At 41.5% G+C, this 24372-nt stretch overlaps 8 protein-coding genes across 9 annotated transcripts; 1 reads left to right on the top strand and 7 right to left on the bottom strand.

Moving 5' to 3' along the window:
- Positions 1-196: 196 nt before the first annotated feature.
- Positions 197-3160, bottom strand: LOC108064620 (transmembrane protein 26). Its single transcript, XM_017152204.3, has 7 exons — positions 2780-3160; positions 1418-1969; positions 1204-1355; positions 947-1145; positions 740-808; positions 466-672; positions 197-404 (listed from the first exon to the last, which is right to left on the bottom strand). Exons 1-7 carry the CDS (start codon positions 3136-3138, stop codon positions 197-199), a joined length of 1746 nt encoding a protein of 581 aa, XP_017007693.2. The 5' UTR covers positions 3139-3160.
- Positions 3161-4451: 1291 nt separating this feature from the next.
- On the bottom strand, positions 4452-4890 carry LOC108064623 (protein new-glue 2). Its single transcript, XM_017152206.3, has one exon. The coding sequence runs from the start codon at positions 4818-4820 to the stop codon at positions 4452-4454; it is 369 nt and encodes a 122-aa protein (XP_017007695.2). The 5' UTR covers positions 4821-4890.
- Positions 4891-5817: 927 nt separating this feature from the next.
- Pdf (Pigment-dispersing factor) lies at positions 5818-6152 on the top strand. Its single transcript, XM_017152299.3, has one exon. The coding sequence runs from the start codon at positions 5818-5820 to the stop codon at positions 6118-6120; it is 303 nt and encodes a 100-aa protein (XP_017007788.1). The 3' UTR covers positions 6121-6152.
- Positions 6153-7274: 1122 nt separating this feature from the next.
- Positions 7275-8354, bottom strand: LOC108064678 (uncharacterized). Its single transcript, XM_017152300.3, has 2 exons — positions 8226-8354; positions 7275-7638 (listed from the first exon to the last, which is right to left on the bottom strand). The coding sequence occupies exon 2, from the start codon at positions 7566-7568 to the stop codon at positions 7293-7295; it is 276 nt and encodes a 91-aa protein (XP_017007789.2). The 5' UTR covers positions 7569-7638; positions 8226-8354; the 3' UTR covers positions 7275-7292.
- LOC108064676 (golgin subfamily A member 7) lies at positions 7792-10178 on the bottom strand. 2 transcript variants are annotated; one of them, XM_070217345.1, is made up of 5 exons: positions 10025-10178; positions 9658-9826; positions 9449-9601; positions 8430-8750; positions 7792-8371 (listed from the first exon to the last, which is right to left on the bottom strand). In XM_070217345.1, exons 2-4 carry the CDS (start codon positions 9817-9819, stop codon positions 8610-8612), a joined length of 456 nt encoding a protein of 151 aa, XP_070073446.1. In that variant the 5' UTR covers positions 9820-9826; positions 10025-10178; the 3' UTR covers positions 7792-8371; positions 8430-8609. The 2 variants fall into 2 exon arrangements, with proteins under 2 accessions (XP_070073446.1, XP_017007787.2); XM_017152298.3 differs by lacking the exon at positions 10025-10178 and having other exon boundaries at positions 9658-9975.
- Positions 10179-11080: 902 nt separating this feature from the next.
- On the bottom strand, positions 11081-12835 carry Hex-t2 (Hexokinase testis 2). Its single transcript, XM_017152195.3, has 2 exons — positions 12242-12835; positions 11081-11971 (listed from the first exon to the last, which is right to left on the bottom strand). The coding sequence occupies exons 1-2, from the start codon at positions 12749-12751 to the stop codon at positions 11120-11122; spliced, it is 1362 nt and encodes a 453-aa protein (XP_017007684.3). The 5' UTR covers positions 12752-12835; the 3' UTR covers positions 11081-11119.
- A 362-nt stretch (positions 12836-13197) lies between these two features.
- On the bottom strand, positions 13198-14733 carry Hex-t1 (Hexokinase testis 1). The gene has a single exon (XM_017152198.3). It carries the CDS (start codon positions 14636-14638, stop codon positions 13232-13234), a length of 1407 nt encoding a protein of 468 aa, XP_017007687.3. The 5' UTR covers positions 14639-14733; the 3' UTR covers positions 13198-13231.
- Positions 14734-14963: 230 nt separating this feature from the next.
- On the bottom strand, positions 14964-23988 carry tx (Helix-loop-helix protein delilah taxi). Its single transcript, XM_017152289.3, has 2 exons — positions 23038-23988; positions 14964-16454 (listed from the first exon to the last, which is right to left on the bottom strand). The coding sequence occupies exon 2, from the start codon at positions 16452-16454 to the stop codon at positions 15288-15290; it is 1167 nt and encodes a 388-aa protein (XP_017007778.3). The 5' UTR covers positions 23038-23988; the 3' UTR covers positions 14964-15287.
- Between the last annotated feature and the right edge of the window lie 384 nt (positions 23989-24372).

Here is a 24372-nt window from a genome sequence, read left to right as displayed (position 1 = left end):
TCATTTAAGGTAAAAATTGTAAGCTTTTGATATTTTCATGATTAGGCCTCGATGTGCTAATAATAAAATTTCGACCTGCTCTTTAAGGTCTTTCAAAAGATCTGCTCTCCTGGAGCAGGATGGCTGAGTCACCCGAGTGACGGCCAAAAAAACAGATTCCCTAACGTCTGGCGTTAATCCCAAAAAAGTGCCTTCTTCACGACGAGTCCGAGCTGGAAGATGAGGAGCTGGAGGAGCTGCTGTCCCCGGAACTGGTGTCGCTGCTACTTCCGCGGTGCTTCCTCCTGCGCGCCTTCTTCTCGTCAATAACCTCGTAACTTGGCAAAGTGGAGTTACTGGAGTCCGAGCTGCTGCTACTTGAGCTGCTCGACTCCTCAACAACTGCCTCAATTTTGCGGGATTTCCTAGGGGGATATTATCGATTTAATCAAGGGATAACTAGTTGAGTCCCGCCGTATTACCTACTTCTTATCGTTTTTATCCCCGTTCTTGCCGCGCTTCTGCTTCTTGGCCAAGTCGCAATCGCTGGGGGAACTGCTGCAGGTTCGCTTCGATTTCTTGGCCTTCTTATCCTTCCGGCGGGATTCCTTATCCGTGCCACTCGCCTTGGTGGAGTAGAGGTTCTGCGAACTGGCCGTGGAATAGCCAGTGTCTTTGCGCTTGCGCTTCTTCCTGGAATTTTTAAAAATTATTTATAAAAATCATATTGAAAAAAGAAAATAAATCATGTGAGACCCACTTGTCCTTTTTGTCCTTCTTCTTTTTGCTGTACACCGCCTCCTGCTCCACATACTCCTTGTCCTTGGCCCTAAAAGTATACGAAAATTTATTTATAAATACAATAAATTATTTTTTTTAAATTGTAAATATTTTCGGTATTTTTGATAAACAAGTTTCGATGGGAAAAATTCCTAAATTCCTAAAATTATTTCCCGTGCTAACTCACTTTTTGATTTTCTTTTTGACATCGCCCCCTCGTTCATTTGATATCATGTAAATGCTATTTTGGTCGGCATCCTGAACCTTTCGACGGGATTGAAACTGACGTGCCTTGGCCATCCGACTCTCCCGACGATTCTTCCAGAACTCGGCATTGACCACATAAAGACGATATAGTTGAAGGATAATAACCAAAGAGTTTTTGCCTGAAAATAAAAAGCATTCAGATTAATAGGAACATTCAATTGTCCATTTAAAACTTACAGGTGAAGAAGACATTCATGTAGTTAATGATTTTATACTGGAAAATAATCAGTAAACGAAAGGTGAGAAAGGGGGCATCCTGCAGGATCACGTTGAGTACAATGCCCCAAACATCAATGCCACAGCAGCAGTTTTGGCAGCAGTCTGTATGTCTAAGTGGTAAAAAATAAAGAATTCTTAATTTAAAATCAATATTTTCCCCTTTTTTACTCACTCTTCCTTGTGATGCGATCCACTGCCCCTTGGTCGTCTTCCCCGAGTGGCGGACAGCACAATGGTGAACTGCATGAGGCTCCAGGACCAAATGCCCAGGGTTAGGTACACCAGAAAGCCAATCCTAGCTATCGAGTCATCCTTGTAGGAATCGAAGAACTCAATGATATCCGCCGCAGTGCCAATGTAGACCAGTAGCAATTGACTCAGCTGATCCCTGGTAAGATCTCCCTTGGGCAGCAGCCAGCGACCCACGATCAGGATGAGCATGAGAAACTGCTCGATGAGGGTTGTCCACGTGTCCGGGGTCACCGAGAGGGTGACCCCGGCCTGTCCCAGCAGCGTGGCCACCGGGGGAACACTGCTGTTGGTAATGATCCCGAATCCAGTGGTATTTCCTAGTCCTCCTCCGGGAATGCTGTAGTTGCTCGGACTGTAGACACTCGAGTTGGTCGCGGTCATGTTGCTCACTCGCTTGGCCACCTTGTCCAGTTCCAGGAGCCAAATAGCCGGCACAATGCTGCTCAGATAGAGGAACACCGAGGGGCAGAACCTGCGGGACAAAAAAAGGACACAAATGAGGTGGCACGACCCGAACAGTCAAAACAAACAACAAGTCTGAGTGATGCGACGAAAGGTAAACAAGAATCGAAAGACCACTCCTCCTCCATCCAAAAACCCACCCGCTCCCCAAGAAATTCCATTAAAGTTTTTACTATTATAAAAAGTGGGGTGGACATCTTACACTTAACGTTGAAATCCAAATAGAACACCTCAAAATTTAGTTCACAGATTTAATATCTGCCTCTAAATATTCACTCTATTAAAACACAATTTTATTGTGAAACATTTTTTTAGCTCTTAGGTAAAATAATCTGCGATCAAAGATAGTAATTCAGTGTCTAAATTTCAACGCTATTTTAACTCAATTTTAAAATAAAATATCTTATAAACTCTTTGTTTCATTGTTATAAAAACTGGTTACAAATTTGTGTATAATAAAATAATATATTTCTGTTTAGTTTTTTTTATTTCCTTGTAATTTCGATTGAGGGTATTTATTTCAGTATTAAAATATTAATATTTAATATTATTTCGAAAGTTGGCAATCGTTATCTTTTGAAACGTAATTTTTGAAACCACTTCCTTATTTTTTCTAAGTGTGGGGGTGTGGCCGCCAAGTTGGTGGTTTTACTAGGAGTGGGTGGTAAGGATAGCCACACATTAAACACATGATTTCACTTTTAATTGAAAATCAAAGACCGCGGCATGACGTCAACGTCGGCTGATTGTTGTTTACATTTCGTTTGGCCAGATAAATCAGATCAGAGATTGCAAGATCTCCCGAGGATCGAAGCCTTACCAGCGCCACTCTTGGGTCTTCTTGATCATGATGGTGAAGATGCCCTCGAGGAGGAGCAGCAACAGTGGTCCACATAGTGCCCAGTATATGATATCACTCTTCAAGGCGACCACCTGCCAAATGGCCAGCAAACTGTGCGCACTGAAGATGATCCTCGTGAGGATGGCCTTGATCGTGGAGATTATCTTGGCCATGGCTGCAATGACATAATCCTGCGATGGTCGCTCCCTGCAGCTCGACAACCAAGGACCAAAGGACCAAGGACCAAACAAAACCGAACCGAACCGCTCAAGGCGAAAAGGCAAACGCAACTGAGTCCAGCGACAGAGCAGAAATCGCTGGGCCCCAAATGCTTTCATTAGATGTTTAAACGCTTTTTAAGAAATTAAGGACACCGCAGCGAATGGCGCGTAATTGGTGAATGGCCGCGGACCCCCTGTCCCGATGTCCCTGGGTCCTGTGTGTGCGTTCAGGACGAATCATCTTCGTTTTGACCAGGAACGAACTGGGGGGTCTAGAAACTCGGGTTTCAGATTATTATAATTTTTAAAAAAATGTTAAGCAGTTAAATGTATTTAAATCTTTAAAGTAATACATTATTTATTTATTTTAGAAAGATTTTAAATAAAATTAATAATTGTGAAAAGTTTACCTTCTTGTTTCAAAATAAAATATTTTGTATTTTTCATGGTAATTAAAATAATAATAAATATTCTTACAGATTTTCAGGAATTCTTCCAGAAATATTTCTGATATTTCTCTATTTCTTCCAACTGAAACGCTCCTGGTAATGACATCCCAAACGAAATCGAACCCATGCGTGTTATACTTATGTGTACCTAGAAATCACACGACCGTTAAATGCTTCAGCTGACTTTTAAGACAGCCAACGGAGGACGTGGACGGTCGGTGGACGATAAACGAAGAGTCCGATGTGGAACACCCACCGGATTTTGGGTCTGGTCGGCGGTCACAAATGCAGTGCAAACAAATCGCGGGAGTGAACGACGCCGAGCCTTGGCCATCAAAATCGTGGTAATGTAGCTGCAAGGAAAGTTATAGTCATCGTAAAAGCAACCACCCCGCCAAGATATAGCCGATGTTTACGTTTATGTGGGCAAAAACTTGGGTCAATGTTTTCGCCGCACGTGAAGTCATTGAACAGGGCTAAATCAAGGATGATATGATGTGGTTGTGGTCTGACTGCGCAAAGCCATGCTAGACGGGGGCCACCTGTTGATTTAGACAAAGGAATTTTAAAAAATAATGGTCTAAGCTTAGGGCTAAATATCAAACAATTACTTATTATGTTAAATGTAGTCATTTACTAAGAAACCTTCAAAATCTCTAGAATTAGGGACATTATCATAGTACCAACTACTTATATTTTATTAAACGTAATGTAATTTTTATTTCTCATTTTTATGGGTATGAAATATTAGCTAAGATAACTTTAAATATAAAATTAAGATTTATTTCTTTAAAACAGCAACCCTAAAATTTTTTTTAATTTTTGAAGGTTTGTTTGGCTTTAAGGTATCATGTTTAGAAAAGCCGTATTTTTTTGCCAGCAACTTACCCTTTAAATTATTTAAAAAATTTAAATTTAGGCTTATATTTTTATCAAAAAATGTATTTTATTGCTTTCATTAATAGGATTTGGAATAGAAATTTATCCCTGATTGCGGCGTCTGAGCAACCTATTGATTCGGCGGACATTGGCGCGTCTGGAGGATTTGCTCCTCTTTTTGCTCTTGCTCTTGGAACTGGAGGTGCTATTCCTGTTGACCTTGATCTTGCGCTTTATCGAGTACTTGAGGTTCGAGATCGTGAATCTCTTGCGATGTTTCTTCGAGGTCGAAGAGGACGTGGTGGTGGTGGTTGTGGTGGAGGCCGTCGTCGTCGAAGTGGTGTCACTGGACGCGGTGGTTGTGGTCGTGCTCGTCGATGACTCCGTGCTGGTGGTCGACGAGGCCCCGTTGGTTAGCCAAATGCAAAGGCTTATCGCCAGGAAGCCCAGTGCCAATCGTCCTGCCTTCATCTTGTGATGCTGTGTGTTGCTGTTGCTCTGTTGATTCCAATTTCACCCGCTGGGAGTTTTATATCTGGCCAAGACAATTGCTGGATTTGCTTGGCAAATATATGCATTATGTTCTCGCCAATTACGTCTGCGCAAAATTTTTTTGGCCATATTTACACAGTTTGGTGATTAAACAAAGGAACAAGCTGGAATTTCGCCGAATGGCCCAACATCCGCCGTTAGCTATTAAATTAGATATTAAACACAAGCTTTTATTTTTACGACCCTCGTTCTAAAATTAATCATACATTACACTGAGAGAAAAAAACGTTACTTTCTGATTGAGTGGCAAATTAGTGGACTTCGTTTGCTCGTGAAATATTGTATTGAATTTATATATAAGTTATTTAGTTATTTTTAATTTTTTAAAAGATACATTTACCGTTTTTTTTAATTGTTATAAAAATAAGTAGTACATTTATTATTATTTATTATTAAAAATAATAATAAATTTAGTAAATCTGTTGCAATTTTATAAATTGTACAAAAACAACCATTTTTTTATTTAATTTTGCAAAACATTGTTTATTTAATTATTAGTTTTTGTTATTTATTATTATTATCTAATTTTTTCTGAGTGCCCCGTAGTGTCGCCAATAAGCTCCCTTCCCGAACAAATATCTCCTGGACCCGGAATGGGATTTGGTTCCTGCGTGGCTGCATGTTGGCACATAAAACACTGCATAATCAAATATTTGCGTGGATCCAACTTGACTCCGTATTTGCCTGGCTCGAAGGACCATCATCGAGGACTGCGGATGACATGTATTGGTCCTGCAATTGACACCGATACTGACGCTTTCGGGTTGCGTGGTTGTGCGGTCTCCCGCTGGTGCTTATCTAGTCCCGAGTTCCTATATAAGTCGAGGATATTCCAGCCAATGTTCATTCGCAAGTCTCCTGCTGCAGGTGTCCCGTGATCCAGTGTTCTTCCTCGCAGCTCCAGCTCCTCAGGCAAATGGCTCGCCTCACCTACATCGTCGTCCTCGTGCTCCTGGCCCTTTCCGCCCGCTGGGGATCCTCCGGAGCCATGGCCCTGCCGGATGAGGAGCGCTATGTGCGCAAGGAGTACAACCGGGATCTGCTCGACTGGTTCAACAATGTGGGCCAGTTTAGTCCCGGCCAGGTGGCCACTCTATGCCGCTATCCCCTGATCCTGGAGAACTCCTTGGGCCCATCCATTCCCATCCGGAAACGCAACTCGGAGCTCATCAACTCGCTGCTCAGTCTGCCCAAGAACATGAACGATGCGGGCAAGTAAAGATGGGATTAGATCCGAATACGTTGACGGAATCGGAAGGCCCGCACTATTGGAACCACGGAACCTGGACAAGAACCTATTATTTAATCTTATATCTTTTGTTTTTTTGGTGCGTCGAAGGAATATGAAAATCCGCAGAGTTGAGCTGGTGTAGTCTAATAGAGAGCAAAGACCGTATGAATTTTGTTGCTTTAAAAATATATAGAGAAATATACAAATAGCAAATCTTAGAAATGTGGTATATTATTAGGCGTGTTGCGAAAATATAACGTCTCTGGATAAATATGATACAATAACCCTTAAGAACTTTTAAATATTTAAATATTTTAGTCGGAAGCCTGTTTACAGCGAACCAATAAAAGCCATAAGTGTTCGCTGAGTAGATTATTTTTGTTGCCTCGTTTGGAATAAAAACTTATTTTGAACTTGAATGGAATAACTCATAATAACTAGCTTAAAATGAAATTCAAGTGTATAATTCACCTTCATTAAAAGTCAGTCGAAATGAACAGAAAACCTTGGTCTTGAACTGAAAAAATGCCGGTTTAACTGAAGCTAACAAAACTAGATCTAAAGAAAGCTAAATTGTTTCCTAAACTAGACGAGTTCTATACGTTCCATAACCTTCTTAAAACAATCAATAGTTTTTTATACCCTTGTAGAGGGTATTATAATTTCAGTCAGATGTTTGCAACGCAGTGAAGGAGACGTTTCCGACCACATAAAGTATATATATTCTTGATCGGCACCAATAGCCGAGTCTATCTAGCCATGTCCGTCTGTCCGTCTGTCCGTTTCTATGCGAACTAGTCTCTCAGTTTTAAAGCTATCGCGATGAAACTTTCCCGAAGGTCTTCTTTCTATTGCAGGTAGTACATATGTCGGAGCCAGCCGGATCGGACCACTATATCTTAAGGCTCCCAAACAAATATAAGAAAATTCATTGTAACTTTGTAGGAAGTAGGCGTTTTGATTCTTGACTACTTAAAAACAAAATTGAAATAAATCGAAACGCTGAATCTGGAATCCCTGGAACTGCACCGAGTGAGTATCCTTTTATCTACAAGGGTATATAAGCTTCGGCTGGCCGAAGATAGCTTCCTTTCTTGTTTTAGATATATTTACATATATTTATTTTTCATTGCCAAAAGTTTCATAAACCTGCGTTGAATTTATCCAGTTTTCTTTTTCAGACTTCCAGATTTCTTTTTCAAAAGTCCAGATTTTTTATTCACGTGAATCCTGCGAACGTTAGAGTAGTTAAGGTTCGAGATCGTGACACGCTTCCTGTGAACAGTTGTGGGCTCGGCAGTGGTGGTCGTGGTCGTGGTGGCTGCCGTAGTCGTGCTATTGGTCGTATCGGTGGAGTTCGTCTGGGCCGAGGAAGGCTGGAGCAGGAAGAATCCGGCGAACAGGACGAGAGCCAAGAGATAGGTTGCTAGCTTCATTGTTCTGCTTTCAGACAATAGTGACTGTATTCCCCAGACCTTCGGAGGCCTTTATATATCCGAGAATCCCCTAAGCCAGACAATTAAAAACAGCCAGAGGTGAAAAGTAAACAATGGAATACAATGAAAAATTGCAAAACAAAATTTGCAAAGTACACATTGTTTTTTTGGGTGTTTGCTTCTCATTTGATGTTTACCCACCGCAGGAAAACAGTTGTAGGCGCTTTTAAATGACGGCAATATATATTTTTCCTTATAAGATACATAACTATGTTAATCAATGTTGCGGATTTATATTAAAAATCGAACAATTCTCCACTTTGTTTATGTGTAAGTTCATTTGGCGCTGGTTGAAATCGGTAAGAGTTTTGTATAGAAAACGTTATGCGTATGCTTTGTCTGATTAAGCTTGAACTATGTGTTTATGTGTATGTTAATGCCATTAAAACCTAAAACTCTAGACAATCGAATCGTTAGTAACCACTACAAACAATATGTATACAATTTCTATTTCTTTTCCTTTTTTTAGATTACAAAACAATCAATTCTCGCTGGCCTTTCGGTCTGATAAGTAGAACAATGGTAACATATGCGAATGTGTGTATATGTTGATGCTTGCTTCGGCTCAAAATGCAGTTTCGGTAGCTTTTCACTTACTTGCTATGCCTGCTAATGCATAAATACTAACTAACTGGCCGCACACTGCCTTGGCTAATCATTAACGGCTAATCTAGCATGTCGTATGTGGCTGCAGCGGAGGCTGTCTCCCAGCACACCCGTGACTAAGTCGCTGCTCTGCCAAGCTGTGGGGATAGGGATATTATTTAGTTATTCGAATTAATAGATAACCGAGCTACTCACACATATGGTTATAGGTTATAAAGCTTTAGCTGATCCCACACAGCTTTGTATTGATTTTTATATATTTTTTGGAAACACACACAATGGCGCTGACTTTTGCTTGATAATTGCTGAAACGGACTCTCCTCCTTCTGGCTGATCTCACATGAAAAACTCGTTGGCCGAATGGGAAAGCGGAAGTCACGTCCGCCCCGGACGATCGAATATTGTAATCTCTATGACGCGGAGTCCCCGATAAGTCGGATCGATCAGCTGCAGGCCCTTGGCGTTGTAAATGCGTTCGTTTTGGGAAGCCACAAATTTGGATATCTTGCGAAGGGTCTGTTTTGGGGTGGAAGAACATTACTATAGCGGTGGTAGTTGTAAACAGGTGGTGGTGAAATCAATAGCACTGGATATTACAGAGTTATAAGAAAACCTAATTTATGAAACTAGATTTTTAAAAGAGGCACAGTATTATAGTTGGCATATTTCCCTTAGATTTTTAAAAGAGGCACAGTATTATAGTTGGCATATTTCCCTTAGAAAGTGATATTATTTCTTATTAACTTAAGGAACCTTTATAAAACTGACATTTATTTTAAAATGGGTCATCAAAAAGTACAAAAAAAGCAGAAGGAAAGGGAATCCTTACAAGCAGTGACCTAAACTTGCTAACTAGCCTGTTAAATCGGGCCTCCTATAATCACAAAAAGGTAGCTACATAGCGTAGCTATATGGTTCTAATATGAAAACCTAAACTGTGAAACTAGGTATCTGTACTTAGCGTAGTTGCTTTAGAAAGTGATATTATTTCTTTTTAGCTTAAGAAACCTTTATAAAACTGACATTTACTTTAATAAAAGCCTTTAAAAAAGTACAATAAAAGCAGAAAGAAAAGGAATCTTTATAAGCAGTGACCTAAATTTGCCAACTAGACTGTAAAACTAGGCAACCTATAATATATATCTCAGCTTTTAGTGCTTCTAGTGCTATGATTTCCACCCCTGATCCTGGTAATCTCCGCCAGAATGACGCACCTTTTCGTAGTGCGTTTCGGAGCACATGTAGATCAAGTAGGCGGTGATGCAGCCGATGCATCCCTCGCAGTAGGTGCCGCAGGAGCCCTCCTCCGCCTCCGCGTAGAATTCGTTTAGCCTGTTGATGGTGGCCTCAAAGACGTGACGTTCAATCTGAATAAGATCAGGAATATATCATTATATCTTATATATCAGATAGATACACTCACCATGCCCTCCAGTTCGGTGGGCAGTCGCGTGTGGAACTTCACCGAGGTTCCTTCGCTGTAATCCCGCTGGATGAAGACCTTGCTGAAGACCACGCCCCCTCCGCTTGCCTGGAGCGCCGTGGGATTCACGCCCGCCGGAGTAGCGCCACCGCCTTGGGACATTTTGTCGCTGAAAAGGCGGATCAGCGTATTAATGGCCTCGCTCTGCAGCACTCGGTGCATTTGGTTTAGGGCAATCATCGCGAGATTTTGGAGCACAGAGTGTCCCAATCCCAAATGGACAGCTGGCCTTGCCTTTTCCAGCAGCCCCAAATGTGGGTGTTTCCTGGGGTTTGTTCTGTAAGGCAAGGCCTGCTGCGTGACCTACCTGTTTGTCTAGGCTCGAAGTAACCTCAGTTGGCCTGGAAAAGTGCGCAGGAATCCTCTAATTGCCTTAAATTCCCCTAAATTGGTTGAAAGATAAATGTTTGCAAATCGGGCGGTGCTACCAGATGTGGCAATCACTGAATTCAGTAAACAGTCTGGCAGCACTGATGTTACAGCATGGTCTCACTAAAAGAGACGCAGGGTTAGCCGAGACACAAACCAACCACAGCGTCACTTTCAGTGCGACCGTATTTCGCGATGTTTTGTGTCTCCGCTTAGTCGAGACACGAACCATTTCGCTGCGTCACTTTTAGTGTGACCATTAGGGCGGTCCAAAAAATGAAATTCTTTTCTCACCCCTTAACATGGTATATTAAAGTATTCAAAAAATGTATGTGAAAACAAAACAATTTTTTTTCGAGATTTAGACCTTGCGAAACGTCTTCAAAGTTTGCTTTAAAATTACTCATACGACATGTATAACAGTTCGAATTTGGTCGAAAAAAATCGATCTCCCATTTCTTGTCTTGTCAAATTATGAATTTCGTTGGAATAATTGGTAAAAAAAAGGAGAGCAAAACATCAACTGAATTGTTGATATCTATGCCACCTTGATCAGAAAAACTTTTTGATCAAAGGCAACAGTGCGTATGGGTGATAAACTTTGAAACCAATTCGCAGACCCTAAAACACGATTTTTTTAAAAATTGTCTTTTGGTATACCTTGAATACCACAATGCGCACCGTATAAGGGGGTGAGAGCAGGACCTTAAAAATTTCCATACAAATGTGGACCGCCCTAGTGACCATGCTACTTTATCTGGTATTTTTAGTGAGAGATGCCAGACTGTTAACGGAAAGGGCGGGATATTTAAATTTCAAAAAGAATAAACATTCTTAAGCAAAATTTCTTTAATGCATAACAACTTTTTTATATAATTTCAATATGTTTTTTTTTGTTTTTTAATAAGTTTTCCATTATTTATTTACTTTTAAAACTTTTTATCATTCAGAATTTTCGCCTTGATTTGTCATTGTATTATAAATTAAAAAAAGTTCATTAGTTATTAAAATATGCTGAATTTAATTTTATATTTTACATTTTGTTCTTGCTCTGCACAGCGGTGGCGGCCACTAAAGCTGCTCCTCTGCCGGATCCGTCCTCCGAGACCACCAGTTCGAACTTGACGCCCGGCTTGAGGAGCTTCCGCATGTGGAACTGCAGCATATCGTGGTACTTGGGATGGAAGCGATACACACTACCGTCGATTCCGATGACCACCTCGTTGATGTTCATCTTGTTGATAATCGTGACCAGACCGCAGGCACACATCTTTGCGGATCTCGAGGAGACCGCCTCGCAGATGAAGCGCAGAGCCTCCTTGTCCGATTCCTGGTTGCCGATCATGCCCAGTTCGTTGAGGACCTTGTTGCAGGATCGATATTCCCCAGGTGCATCGCTTTCGATATCCGAGATATACGAGCTCTTGAAGCTCCACCGCTGCGAAATCTTTTGGGAACTGTCTCCCACGAACATCACGCCCTTGGCAATCATCTCCACGACCACCAGGCGCACCAGTTCACCCATGTACATGCCCGAGATGAACTTCTCGAAGGTCTGCCTGCCGGGATTGGGCGTTACCTTGTCGATCGCCTTGTCGTAGGAGGTTCGCACGAACTCCAGGACCCCGTTATCCCCGAAGGCGCCCCACTCGCAGTTGATGATCATCGACGGCTTGGGACTGGTCTGATATCCCTCGAAGCACTCGGCATTGACTGTCTTCTCAACGTAGCAGGCATTGCTGCCGGTGCCCACAATCAACCCAATGCGGCAATTGGGATGCACGAAGGCGCAGGACATTAGCGTGCCCACGGTGTCGTTCAGCACGGCCACCGGGTTAATTTTTATATCGCCCCTTCGCTCGATGGCCTCTTGGAGGAGTTGCACCTGCGAATATACATCGATAAAGTATCAGGAATAATGTACCAATTTATCGATATATTAAAATAATAGAATGTGAATTTGTTTAAACATGGCTATGAATATTCTGATTATCGATATAATATTACAATATAGATTTTTATATGGAGGAGTTGTACCTACGAAAATATATCGATAAAATCGATAAAGTATCAAGAACAATGTACCAGTTTATCGAAATTTGATTATCGATATGATATCACAATATAGATTTTATGTAAAGCCCCCTTAACTCACAACATTCTTGCCCACCACGCCTTCGCAGTTGAATCCCTTGGTCCAGGCCACCAGGATGCCCTTGGAAAGACCTTGCTGCTGGAGGGGAAACGAGAAGGTGAAGCCCAGTGGCAGATTGTCGTTCTCCACGCCGAATTCCTTGCAAAATTCCGCCAGACTCTCGGCCAGAAAGTCAAACAGTGCCTTGCCCGTCCCCGTCATGAGGGTCTTGGGGAAATTATAGCTCTTCGAAGTGATTTGTATATCCGCCTGGTTTACGAGGTTCACCAGGAGCACCCGGAAATTGGAGCCACCCAGATCCAGGGCCAAATACTTTCCCCGCTCCTTCCCAGTGGGCAGATCCTGCACGTAGGTAACGAAGCACTTGATCACCGCCCGCGGATGCGTGTCCTTGGCTAGGCCCATCTTCAGCTCCTTGGTCATCCGCTCCACCACCTCGGCCATCTTCTCCTGGTCGATCAGGAAGCCCTTGACCGCCATCTCCACTTCTGTGTTAACAAGGCTCGGCATTTTCCTTCCCCGGCTGCCAGAAAAAGCCCCCTTCCGAATGAAAAATTTTGAAAAATAATTTAGACTGCAATTTAGAAAACAGAGCCGAGTATGGAAAAAGTTAAAATGTAAGGCCAACTATTTGTTTACAAATTCCGGTTAAAAAATAAATTATATAGAATAAATATAGCATAAAAATTCTAATTGACAAATATTTCCATCACAAAAAATACTCATTAAATAAAGTTATTAAAGCTACATTTTTCATAAATTTAATAAAATATAAATATAATAAAATACAAAGTAAATCACATCCTTGAGAGCACTTTTGTCTTTATTTCAAGAGCGTTTCTTCTCAAAGAAAAAAAGTACGAATTCTCTAATTGAGATCATTTGATCTTCCTATTTTTTAGTACCAATAAAAATAACTTTATCTATCAGACAACAGGATAAATCAAAAAATTAGGTATGGTAAAAAATACAAAATTGATCTATTTATTTCTAGTAATCCATAAGGAACAGTTTGGCGTCCGTTTTGTACTTGCTGGCATGAGCCATTCCAGCCATGATGGCCGCTCCCACGCCGCAACTGTCCTGGGTGATGACGAACTCGAATTTGTTCCTGGGATCCGTCAGCATGTGAGTGTACTTATTCAGAACCGTGGCAAAGGTCGGATGCAGGCGATAGATCCCTCCATCGACGGCAATGGAGATTTTCGGCAGGCGCATGCGATTTATGAGACACGACACTCCGCTGGCCACGAACATAGCAGCTCGATTGGTGACCGCATCGCAGATATATTTCAGGGCGGCCAGATCCCGCTCCTTGCAGTGACGAATCCGGAACTTGTCCATCACCTCCTGGGCCTTCGTATAGACTCCTGGGGGATCCGAGACTATTTCGATCAGGGAAACCATATCCAATTTCCACTGAATCCCTATATAATCTCGACGGTCATCAGCGAAAATGGCTCCCGATCTCATCAGGCGAACTATTATGATGCGAACCAGTTCCCCCATGCAGAGATCTCCGCTGAACTTTTCGTAGGTCCTGGATCCCGGATTTATAGACTCGCTGTCCAGCTGGCGATCGAATTCGTTGCGCACGAAATCCAGTTGTCCATTGTCCCCGAAATGCGCCCAATCCGAATTGATGATCATTATGCGCCGATCCGCCTCACCATTGTACATTTCGCACTTTTCCACCCGCTCCACGTAGCAGGAATTGGCAATGCTGCCCATTATCAGGCCAATTCGGGTATCCGGTTGGGCCCAACAAAGGGCCAGAAGCGAACCAGCTCCCACATTGATAATCCCCATGACTTCCACGGATATTTCGGGGAACTTGGCCAGAGCATCGCGCAGCAATTGAACCACATCCTTGCCAATGACGCCCTGGGCCCCGAACTCTTTGGTCCACGAAACCAGGATGCCCACATCCAAGGCCAGTTTGTTGAGCGTGAAGGCAAAGGCTATGCCCAGTGGTAGGTTATCCTTCTCCACCTTCTTCTCCTTCACGAAATTCGCAATACTCGTGGCCAGGAAGCTGAAGACCTCGGTGCCCCTGCCCGCCGCCACTGTGTGCGGCATTATCACGCACTTGGAGCTCGTGTAGATGTCCTTTTCGCTGCTGAACTTCACCAGCATTATCCTGCAGTTCGTGGGCATCATCTCGAGGGCCAGAAACTGACCGCGCTCCCTGCCCGACGGCAAATCCTGCACGTAGCTCATGTGGCAAGGAACCGTCGAGCGATCGTGGTGATCGCGACTCAGTCCCATGTGAATCTCGCGGTCCATCAGGTTCCGCATCTTCTCGAGGTCGTCGTCGGTCGGTTTGAACAGCTTGCAGACCTTGTAAACCTCCGGAAAGTCCTCCTCCGGATTGTAGGTATTCTCGTTATTATCCATTGTATAAGTTGGGATCTCTTATTTCAGTGATAAATATTTAATAAAATTGTGTACGAATATTATTATGGTCGTTTAGAGTCCTTAAAAACTAGTTTCTGAGAGACTACTAGATTTTAAGAATATTTATTGACAATTATTTTGAATTAACTATGAAGGTGTCTAAAAGTATGCAACGTTTTATTTATTCTTATTTTACTGCATGCTTTTAGACACCTTAACTTGTGAACTCAAACAATTTTTTGTTATCTTATTTTCATTATTTATTTCTAAAAATACCCATGATATACCCACCATTCCAAACCCCTTCCTTCACAAAACATTTCGCTTATAATTCATGAAACAACACTGGGTGCTTTATTTACACGATAACGAGAAATGCGTCACAAAGAAATGCTTAGATCACTAGTTGTGTTGAGTTATCATGTGGATGTGGCGGTGAGCAGCTTTTCGCTTCGCAGGACGTGGACATATGTGGGTATCCTTCGAGCTGCTCTCTATGACACAATGAATTCCGCCGCTCGGGCGCATCGCAATGTAAATGGCTAAGTGTGTGAAAGTCGGGTTAAAACTTGCACTCTAACTTAAGACGAGGGTTAAACTTAAAAAGAGAGTAGTTGAGTAGGGTAGCTAAGTATTTAATAAATACGCGTCACGCGAGAAACATGTCCGTTAGATCGCCGTCCAGCAGATTGTAGGAGAAACTGTCCAGGGAGGAGAAGGCTGCGATGCAGGACGAGGGCTGCTGATCGCTGGCAAAGTCGAAGGAGTCCATGGATCGGTGGTCCAGTAATCGCAGACTGAGCTCCACATCGGATTTCTCCAGGCCCGACATGGGCAGATCCCCCCGGCAACCTGGCAACAGGGATTCCCCACTGCCAGTCAAGAGACTTCCGTAGCCGGGACTCAAGCAGGACAGGGAATCGCCATCGGAGGCATCGAGGAGCAGGGAGTCCAGGGCGCTCATCTCCTGCAGCTCCACCAGGCTGTCCACCTCCAATCCCGGACTGCTGCTGCTGCTGTGGCTATTCGATGAGGCGGAGGAGGAGAGGGAGGCATAGGCGGAGGAGGCGGGCGATCCTATGGAGGAGGTGGCATAGCAGGATTCCCCTGAGCTAATTGGAGGAGGCGCAGGTATCTGCGGCACCATCTTCCCCTGCTTTTGGCTCTGTCTTTTGCCGGCCGTCGCGTTCTTCTTACCACTGGCCTTGCTCTTGGCTGGCTTCTTGACAGGCACCGGAATGGGCAGCTCCACCTCCACCTCCTCGGCCTCCTCGCTGGCAGTGAAGTCCTCCCGATTGGCACTCTCCTCCAGGCACTCGCCTATGAACTCACTCTCATAGCTCGGATCCCTCATCGAAGCGCTCAGCATGGTGATGTACTTCATGGCCAATCGCAGGGTGGTGATCTTCGTGAGCTTCTCATTGGTATTGGCCGCATCCTCGCCGGTTATCGCCTGGGGAACACAGTGCCTCAGGGTCTCGAAGGCCGTGTTGATTTCCCTCATTCTGGTGCGCTCCCTGGCATTGGCCGTTTTCCGCCGGTATTTGCTCAAAGGCGGTGCTTTCGTCTTGGATTTGGTGGTGGTGCTTTTCCTGGATTTACCAGCGGGTTCCACTAGGCGATCCAGTTCCAAGTGAAAGTCGGGAAGGCTTTCTGCCTCATCAGTGGCGCTCCTCTTCTGTCGCTTCTGCCGCAGGGAGTACTTTTCACCCCGAGCACTGGTCTTTCGCTTCCTGGAGTCCTTGGGCTCCTCCGCCATGGCATCCATGTCATTCAGATCGGCGTAGTTGTGCAGCTCGTACGTGTTGGACTTCATCTGAAAGTGAAGTGCAGAGGCAGACTTTAGTCGAGGGTCTTCTAGGCTGTTTATTTTCGAACCCATCCCATCCCCGGGGCAATTAACAATTTTGTACTATTTTCTTCGGGGAGCATATGGGGTCTGTGCAATCAAGCGAAACGGTTCTTCTGTGTGTCTTTTATATTTTCATTTTTGGACCCACCCCGCCAAAAACTTCCGTAAACGGCTCTCGAATTGGCTTCAATGAACTGAAGTCGATTCTTGAGTAGTGCTTCCGTCATAAAACCCACTGAAGCCGAAAAACCGAATCCGAACGAATCGAAACGCATCAAACCAAAGGAAAAAAACCTCATAAATACAATTTAGATGCGGGGGCAAGAACAAATTGGTCTGCCAAATGAAATTTCTCATTGCTCATTGCATTGCGCAATCTACGAAAATTCCTAGTATCTTCGCGATCTGTTCTGAGTCATATTCTCACTCAAAAGCGACTCATTTCACCAGTGAGCTGGCTTTTGAAAATCCTAAAAATGGTTTAGTCAAGTTGTTAAATTCTGGTCAGACGAAAAGTCCATATTAGTTTTGTGGGCTGCTCATAGAGTGAGTAATGTAAAAGTAAACAAATGTCAACTGACTGATGTTTACATTTCTTTGGAGAAAATACGTTTTTTTTTAGATTAATCATACAAGATTTACTGCAATTTTTTATCGAAAATGTATTTCCTGTAAACAAATAAATTTAACTTCAAATAAAACGTATGAAACTTCCAGTATAAATGGATAAAACGATTTATTCCAGCTATAGCTTCGAAAATAAATAAAAATTCCATCAGCTACAATAAAACCTTTCACACGAAACCTAATAAAAATATTTAAGACCTCGTTAAAATTCTTTTTTGAAATATACAAACGAGTATTTATTCAGGCAAATAAAAGCTAAATTCGGAATGGTGTTGCGGTATTTAGCAAAATGGTGTGGCTAAAATCCAACTTTCTAGTTAAAAATAAAATTGATTTTTTCAAATGGATTATATTATCGTATGACCCTAAATTATTTTATTTGTTTTTACCTGTGGGTTCCTTTTATTAATCCTATTATTTTTAAAAAAATAATATCACGTTTACTGTTCAGCACTTAAATCCAAAATGAAGCAACGAAATATAAACTGGCTGCTTTTTGGTATTCCTATCGCATATCAAGTTCCAAGAAAAGATTTTAACGCTAATCATCAGCTGTAATTCGTTGTTTAGTTTTTGTTATTACTCACACACGAAATTAATAAGAAGAGTAGATTGTGTTCGGGAAATTTCATTTTAAGTAAAAAGAAAAAAAAAAACTTAATTTGATATGCCAAGTTTTTGGGGACTTTAAAACTGATAGGGAAACACTGCCCTCCCATCATTGCCAAGGGCAACAACTCTACTCCATTTTTCGCATTGGGAAAGTTTTGCCTTTGCGGTGGTAAATAAAATGTTTATTATTTTCTTTTGTTTGCGGTAGGTCAGCTATACCAAATATTTTCCACTCGCTTTTCACTCGCTGCTATTTTTCCCCAACCTCCCCCTCCATTAAGGCAGATACTTTTTGCGGTGGCTGTTTGGCGGTTTAGAAATGCAACAAAACAATGCAAAGCAAAGGCAAAAGCAACAGTTAATGAATGCATTTTAATGCAAGAATTAAGTTACATGAAAATGTAACATGAGGCCAACGCAACGGCGTCATTTCATTTCCACCTCCCAAACACAAAGATTGAAATGTTTCTGCATCGATGCTAACGCCCTTGCAATTGTGCCTTGGCCTCATAAATTTTTCCGTTTTACCAGTTTGCCATTCTGAATGCAGAGGTGTAAATGCTAGCAGATTGATTGCAGTCAGTTGATCTGAGGGGAGCAGCTCACATCGAGTTAGTCAGTTTAGTCGGCCTCACTTAAATGGACAATTTAGTGCAGATTGTCCAAAATTGGCCTGGGCTTTGGACGACAACGATTCTGGCCACTGACCACCTTGCCCGATCCGGCTTGGATTGGCCTGGCCTGCTTGACACTTGTTGCATAGCTCTGACCATTCCCAGAGCTCGCTCTTGGCCTGGCCTAAACGAGTTGTGAGGTGTTTCTCCTTAAGTCAGTGCTTACTTTTCTTCTTCGATTACCGTTAATGTTTGTTTTGTCTGGCAGAAAAGAGAGAACGAATTCCTAGAGATCAACTCGCAAGTCCCAGCTAAATCCATTCAAATCACCTTTCTTTCTATCTGCCAGAAACGCAAAACTTTCAACACGTGGCCAGGTTTTTCTCTTCGTGCCGGCATTTTCTGCGGCGTTTCGCCTCTGATTTGAGGTATAATTAATTTTTACCACGCAATCCCAAGAAATGCTTAAAGACCCTGCAGACAGAAGTTTTACAGTTGCAAAATGCGCCCATGGTTTACATGCCCTTTCACATAGTTTTAGGTGGTTTTGGGAAATTTCACTATCTGTTATCCATTTATAAGAAAATTTATATTTATTTAAACTCATATAAATTTCCTTTAATTCTAAGTTAAATCTTTTATTCTCTTTAATATTTGGTTTTTATTTTTTATTTTTTATATTTTAAGTTAAATCCTGTTAACAATTTTAGAAACGCTTTCTGCTAGATTTTTAAGTTCTGAAGCTAATAAACTTTACATTTTACAACGTTTCATTTATATAGTTTATTTAAAAACATTCCTTTGGAACACGACTTATTATCGAAAGATAGAAAAATCTATACTTAAGGCCTATTTATAACCGTATTATTTAAGAGCATATTTCAGAGCGAGAAAACATTCCTCGAAAATCCCGCCCTAAGTATATGGAATGTACCCACTTGAGTTGTAAGGGCATCGTTAAAGTTTGCGACATGCAACAAACAAGCTGCAATTAAGCGCACAACACAGAAAAATTTGTGCACCGTCTTCGCAGAGGGGCGGCAACCGTTGTGTTCACCTGCTCACTTCCCTTTCCCCAAAACGACGTGAAAATTACCTAGTTCCGTGCGCTCAAAGTGGGCTTTCGATGGGTGGAAAAGCGTGGAAAGTGCAGCGGACTGGCCACAATCAACAAATTGCATGCGATTAAAAGTATTCGCGGCTAATAAACGTTTGTTGAACAAACAGCAACAAGCGGGCTCCGCTGATTTTCAGTGGGCGTAACCGGAGGGATTCAGGATATGCAGGAAGGAAGTTTGGGAAAGCCGGGAAATGAGCGGCGGCGGGGGCGTGGGTGTTTAGGCACTGTTTTCGTTCTCTGTTGATTGGAAAATTTGTTGCGCGTTTTTCGGTGGATAAAGTGGACGGGGTGCTTCTGCTTAAGTTTTCAATTACACGCCGGCACAATGCAGAAAGCGCCCAATTGAAATGCACAGACAACAAACATGGAACAGTTCCTCCACCTCTTGAACAAAAACCATTCATTTCATTCCTACACATGGAAAAAATATTGGGAAATGAAAAACAAATTCTGAATAAAAGAAAATTATTTTTAATGTAAACTATCAAAAATAAATGTATAAAATACATAAATAAATATAAAATGAATTTAAGAAAATAATATTTATAGTAATATCAGCAATTAAATTTCAATTTAAAATACAACTTAAGTAAAATTATTCATTACATATTTTAATCAATAAAAAAACTGTTGTTCATTTTTGAATTATATATTTAATAAAAATGTTGGATTTTTTTGTTACTGATAGTATGCAGTAAATTAAACAAAAACAAAATATTTTGCAAATGAATTGTTTACGGACTTTTCTTATATTTACTTTATATTTATTTTTATTTACTTTTCTTTATATTTATTTTTTCCAGTGCAACCCTTTCCCCTCCTCCCTTTCTCTTTTACCAACAACGAGGTAGACAAAAGGCGAGCCGTGCGTGCGACGAGGCGTGAAGGGGTCGAGGGGCGGGGCAGGGGCGTGTGGGTGGGTCGGTCCGTTTCACAGATATATTTTCTTTTTTTGGGAAAATCGTATGCATAGAGTGGTGTGGGGAGAAAGGGGATAGGAAGGGGAAGTTAGCCAGGCCTAGCCGGAGTGCACTTGAAACTACCGGCGAGCGACTCCCCCTCCAGTCTGCCCTTCACTTTTGGTTCGGTTGCAGTCGCTGCATTTTTAGGTGTAGCCATTAAATTTAGAACTTTTTCTGCACGCTTGTCTGCGCGCCCATGGGTTTTACGGGGGGCGGTAAAGGAAGGGGGGCAGAGGCATTGTAGAATTCAAGGATTCGGGCAGTCGGGTGCGGTTAAATGGAAAATGAAGCGTCTGCTGCTTGGGCACAAAAAATACTGAACTGAACCACATGAGGCATTCATAGAACGAGGAGAGATCACAAAGTTTGTATTTAGTTTTCTTTAAAAAATATATAAAATGGGCCAAAAATCTAAATTAGGTATTTTACTTTTTATTTACCCTGTTTAAATAGTATTTCGTCATTTTACCATTTCTTTTATATTGATAAGGCAATTTAATTAAATGTGTTTTGTATCTGAAGGCTTTAATATAATTTAAAATTTTGTAACACCCTCTATACGTATTTTTAATTCTTTGAATGTTTATTTTTTAATCAAAAATATGTTTTCATTGCTCTTTCTTAATTTTTTCCTCAACTTTATACAGAAAAATTAAATGATCAAAGGTTTTTTATTACTTTGGTTGCCCAAGAGATTTTTCTGCCTCTTTTTTCCGTTAAAATTATTTGAAGAGCTTATTTAACTTTGCGATCTACCTTCTGACTCGATCTGCTATAGAATCTCTGGCTGATTCAGATTGTCTCTGTGCCTGGCATGAGTTTGATTCGGTTCTTGTTGCTGTTGTTTCAGCCATCGCTCTAAAATTAGTTTTTATTGTATGCAACTTGAATTTTCTTTCACTATTTTTGTTGTCTTATTTTCGTAGCGCTCTGTCTATTTTTTATCTTTTTCGATTTGTGATTCTTAATTTGCTTTTGTGTGGAAAGCGTCAAAATCTTTCATTTGCGTTCGACTTTGTTGCTTTAACTGTATGGTGGGATATATAGCCAGTGTTGTTGCCTTGCTAGCTGTGCTTGTTATTCTTGCTGTTGTTGTCTCGTGCTTTTGGCAGTTGCTAGTTGCACGTTGCACGTCGCCCTCTGCCTTTTTTTTATTGTTTTTCTTTTTTTTTGTCTCGTGTGTGCTACCGTTGGCAGCTATTATTTTTAGCCAGCCTGCGGCAAGTTCTTATTTGTTATTTTTTTGTTTTTTTCTTTTTGCCATCTTTTAATTTTTTGCTGTTTTCCTTTGTATGTTGCGTTTTTCTCTCTTTTCCTTTCTATGCTGTTGATTTGTTGCCTTTGCTTTGGCCAAATGATTTTGTTTGATTTTCCATTTACGTTGAGTTTGTTTATTAAAATTGGCACACACTGCGTATGTGTGATGTGGCCGTGTTTACATTCTCTGTCTCCCTTTATCACTGTGTGGATAAATATATATATGTAGATATGTGTGTGTGCCTACATTTGAGTTATATTTTGATAGCTTTCTGTGCGGTTTTGTATTACCCATCGGCTTTTGATTTGCTTGATTTTTTGACAGGTCTCTGGCATTTGCCTTTTGGCTAATTTTTATTTTTCTTCATTCATTTTCCCTGTTATTGTTATGGTTTTTGTTATTGTCGCCTTGCCATCGAGTGTTCCCACATATACTGACTGCGATTTGGGTCAGGGGGACAGCAAACAATGAGGTAGGCAAGTATATATAGAGATGCGGAAGACCTGTATACATATGAGTCCAAAATCTAATAATAATTTCAGATTTATTCCTCTGTGGGATTAGAACTTAAAGCATAAAATGCTGACTTGATTAAGTAATTATATCTGGAGTTCTGGAATTTTCCCTTGAAGTTTATGAAAAAGATTGTAATAATCATAACATTTAGTTTATAATTCTTGTCAGCTTATGCAAACATTTTTTTTCATATTATATCATGAATTAAAACGAACTCTGAACTAAGATTTTGGAAGCTAGTGATAAGGAAATTTTTAAGAAATAATATTTCTGTATACTTTCGGTTTAAAAATTCAAATTCTTCAAAAATTTGCTTAGTTTTCTAACGAATACATATTAAGATATAAAATAAGCAAATGTGAACTCCAGAAATGAAAATAAATAAATACATGATGTCGTTGATTAGCACATTTTCAAATAAAAGTGAGTGCCCGGGACACCCGACTCGATTCATTGACAATGTATTCACAGCTTTTGTTTACACATTAATTAAACTGTTCTCCCCTTCATTTTAGCCGCAAACAAACGAAGCCAAGTTGCTGCTTCCCTTCGGTAACCTTTGAAAATCAGTTGACAACCGACTGTCGTCACCGTTTTCCCTCCTGAGCATCTCGAGAACACCACCACACATCTGGCCTTTCAACACCTTGGACAAATAAATGTTTCAGAAGTTTCTCAAAAGACCGCCCTGCCCCCGATTTTGCCACCCACTAACGTATTGGCCAAAGGAATGCGCCTTTTTGTCTATTTTTATTGGGACGGCAACCAGAGATCGGGGAGAAGATTCTCCCATATTCTCTATATATTCATGGCTGATAAATGGAGGTGGTATATTTACCTTTTTGATTTCATAAATCCAACAATATATGGCTGGCCGGGTTGCACGGGATCTTTTCAATTTAGTTGTGCACTCTGATTAAGATTTGTTGATGTTTTTATTTTAATTTTTGGTTCATTAAAGTTGCGCCAAAGTATGCAAATTGAAATTCCGACAACGCATCAGCTAATTAGTCACCCAACTAATTTTGATATGCGATCTCTTCTTGAATTTTGTTTTGTTTTGGGTTTTTGTTTTTTCCTTATTTTTATCGGAATTAAAGTTATTAGCTCATGCATATATTTGGCATATTAACACAACAAAAAAGAGATTTGCTTTCAGTTTTATTTCCTCAAAATAACTCAAGAACTTGTTTTTTGGTTTGACTTGATTTTGAATGGGTTTCGCGGGGCGATTTAATTATTGATAAGAACGTTGGTTTGTTTGTTTTTCGCGTTGGTTTTGTTTTTTATTCTTGAGGAAAAGCCTCGAAGATTTTCCGATGAAAACGTGCAAGCCGCGTGTGTCGGTGCGACAGCGGGACCAATATATAGGCGGCGGTGTGCGTGAGGCCGGTTGCTAAAAATATCTATGAGTACGCGTACCGCTCGGCTGTGTATCTGTATCTGTATCCAATGTCCCGAGTTGGCATGTACGAAAATATACACGGAGAAAATGCTGCGCTGCGTCCGCCTGCTGCGCTTGTCGGCTGTGCACTGAAAAGATATTATATCTCGCGGATGGATCGGATCGTCAATGTGCTTGGAATGGAATCGGAATCGGCATCGGAATGGGATGGCAGCCAAATCAGCTGACTGCTCCTCAGTTGGCTTTGACTCCGTTAGCCAGGTTTAGCGGCGGTTTAAGTGGGCGGTGGGATACGAGATACGCGGTACGAGAAGCCTGACTTTTTCAGCTCACTTGTCCGCTGCGCTGAGCGTGCGGCGCGCTATTGGAACGATCAATGAATGAAATGCCGCATTAAAAGGCAAAGCAAGGCAAAGTCTCGTTTTTCTGAGCGACGGCCAGCAAAAGCGACCGAGAAACCCACTGGCGCTCGCCAACGCCAACACAAAATACAGCACAATATCATTGAAGAGAAACCAGTTCTCTCTTTCCCCAAATATCCATCCACCCGATGTGTGGGTGCTTTTTGCGTTGGCCGGATCGTATCGGATCGTATGGGATCGCATCGTATGGTATCTCAGTTGGTCTTCATCTTCAGTACGCGCACTCTCTTGAGTGATTTCCAATTCAGATAGATTTTCGGTTTCGTTTCGAGTGCTTTTGGCTTTTGAGTTGCAAATAGCTCCCCTGAGATTTCGTATGATCTAATATCGCCAGGCAGTTATTTAT

This window comes from Drosophila takahashii, chromosome 3R (assembly GCF_030179915.1).
Source record: "Drosophila takahashii strain IR98-3 E-12201 chromosome 3R, DtakHiC1v2, whole genome shotgun sequence".
In the NCBI taxonomy this organism is placed as follows: domain Eukaryota; kingdom Metazoa; phylum Arthropoda; class Insecta; order Diptera; family Drosophilidae; genus Drosophila; species Drosophila takahashii.
Note: the sequence above shows the minus strand (reverse complement) of the source record. Positions and strands in the feature narration are given on the sequence as shown.

What these genes read in the sequence shown, in the direction of transcription:
- Hex-t1 (XM_017152198.3), bottom strand. Translation starts at nt 14,638, where the DNA reads ATGGATAATAACGAGAATACCTACAATCCGGAGGAGGACTTTCCGGAG.
- LOC108064623 (XM_017152206.3), bottom strand. Translation starts at nt 4,820, where the DNA reads ATGAAGGCAGGACGATTGGCACTGGGCTTCCTGGCGATAAGCCTTTGC.
- Pdf (XM_017152299.3), top strand. Translation starts at nt 5,818, where the DNA reads ATGGCTCGCCTCACCTACATCGTCGTCCTCGTGCTCCTGGCCCTTTCC.
- Hex-t2 (XM_017152195.3), bottom strand. Translation starts at nt 12,751, where the DNA reads ATGCCGAGCCTTGTTAACACAGAAGTGGAGATGGCGGTCAAGGGCTTC. An exon ending in GCGTGGTGGGCAAGAATGTT is followed by an intron (nt 11,972 to 12,241) that starts GTGAGTTAAGGG and finishes GTATATTCGCAG; the next exon opens with GTGCAACTCCTCCAAGAGGC.
- tx (XM_017152289.3), bottom strand. Translation starts at nt 16,454, where the DNA reads ATGAAGTCCAACACGTACGAGCTGCACAACTACGCCGATCTGAATGAC.
- LOC108064676 (XM_017152298.3), bottom strand. Translation starts at nt 9,897, where the DNA reads ATGATTGCCCTAAACCAAATGCACCGAGTGCTGCAGAGCGAGGCCATT. An exon ending in CCACCGAACTGGAGGGCATG is followed by an intron (nt 9,602 to 9,657) that starts GTGAGTGTATCT and finishes GATCTTATTCAG; the next exon opens with ATTGAACGTCACGTCTTTGA. An exon ending in CCGAAACGCACTACGAAAAG is followed by an intron (nt 8,751 to 9,448) that starts GTGCGTCATTCT and finishes ACCCCAAAACAG; the next exon opens with ACCCTTCGCAAGATATCCAA.
- LOC108064620 (XM_017152204.3), bottom strand. Translation starts at nt 3,138, where the DNA reads ATGAAAGCATTTGGGGCCCAGCGATTTCTGCTCTGTCGCTGGACTCAG. An exon ending in CATGAATGTCTTCTTCACCT is followed by an intron (nt 1,146 to 1,203) that starts GTAAGTTTTAAA and finishes TTTTATTTTCAG; the next exon opens with GCAAAAACTCTTTGGTTATT. An exon ending in AAGAAGGACAAAAAGGACAA is followed by an intron (nt 673 to 739) that starts GTGGGTCTCACA and finishes TAAAAATTCCAG; the next exon opens with GAAGAAGCGCAAGCGCAAAG.
- LOC108064678 (XM_017152300.3), bottom strand. Translation starts at nt 7,568, where the DNA reads ATGAAGCTAGCAACCTATCTCTTGGCTCTCGTCCTGTTCGCCGGATTC.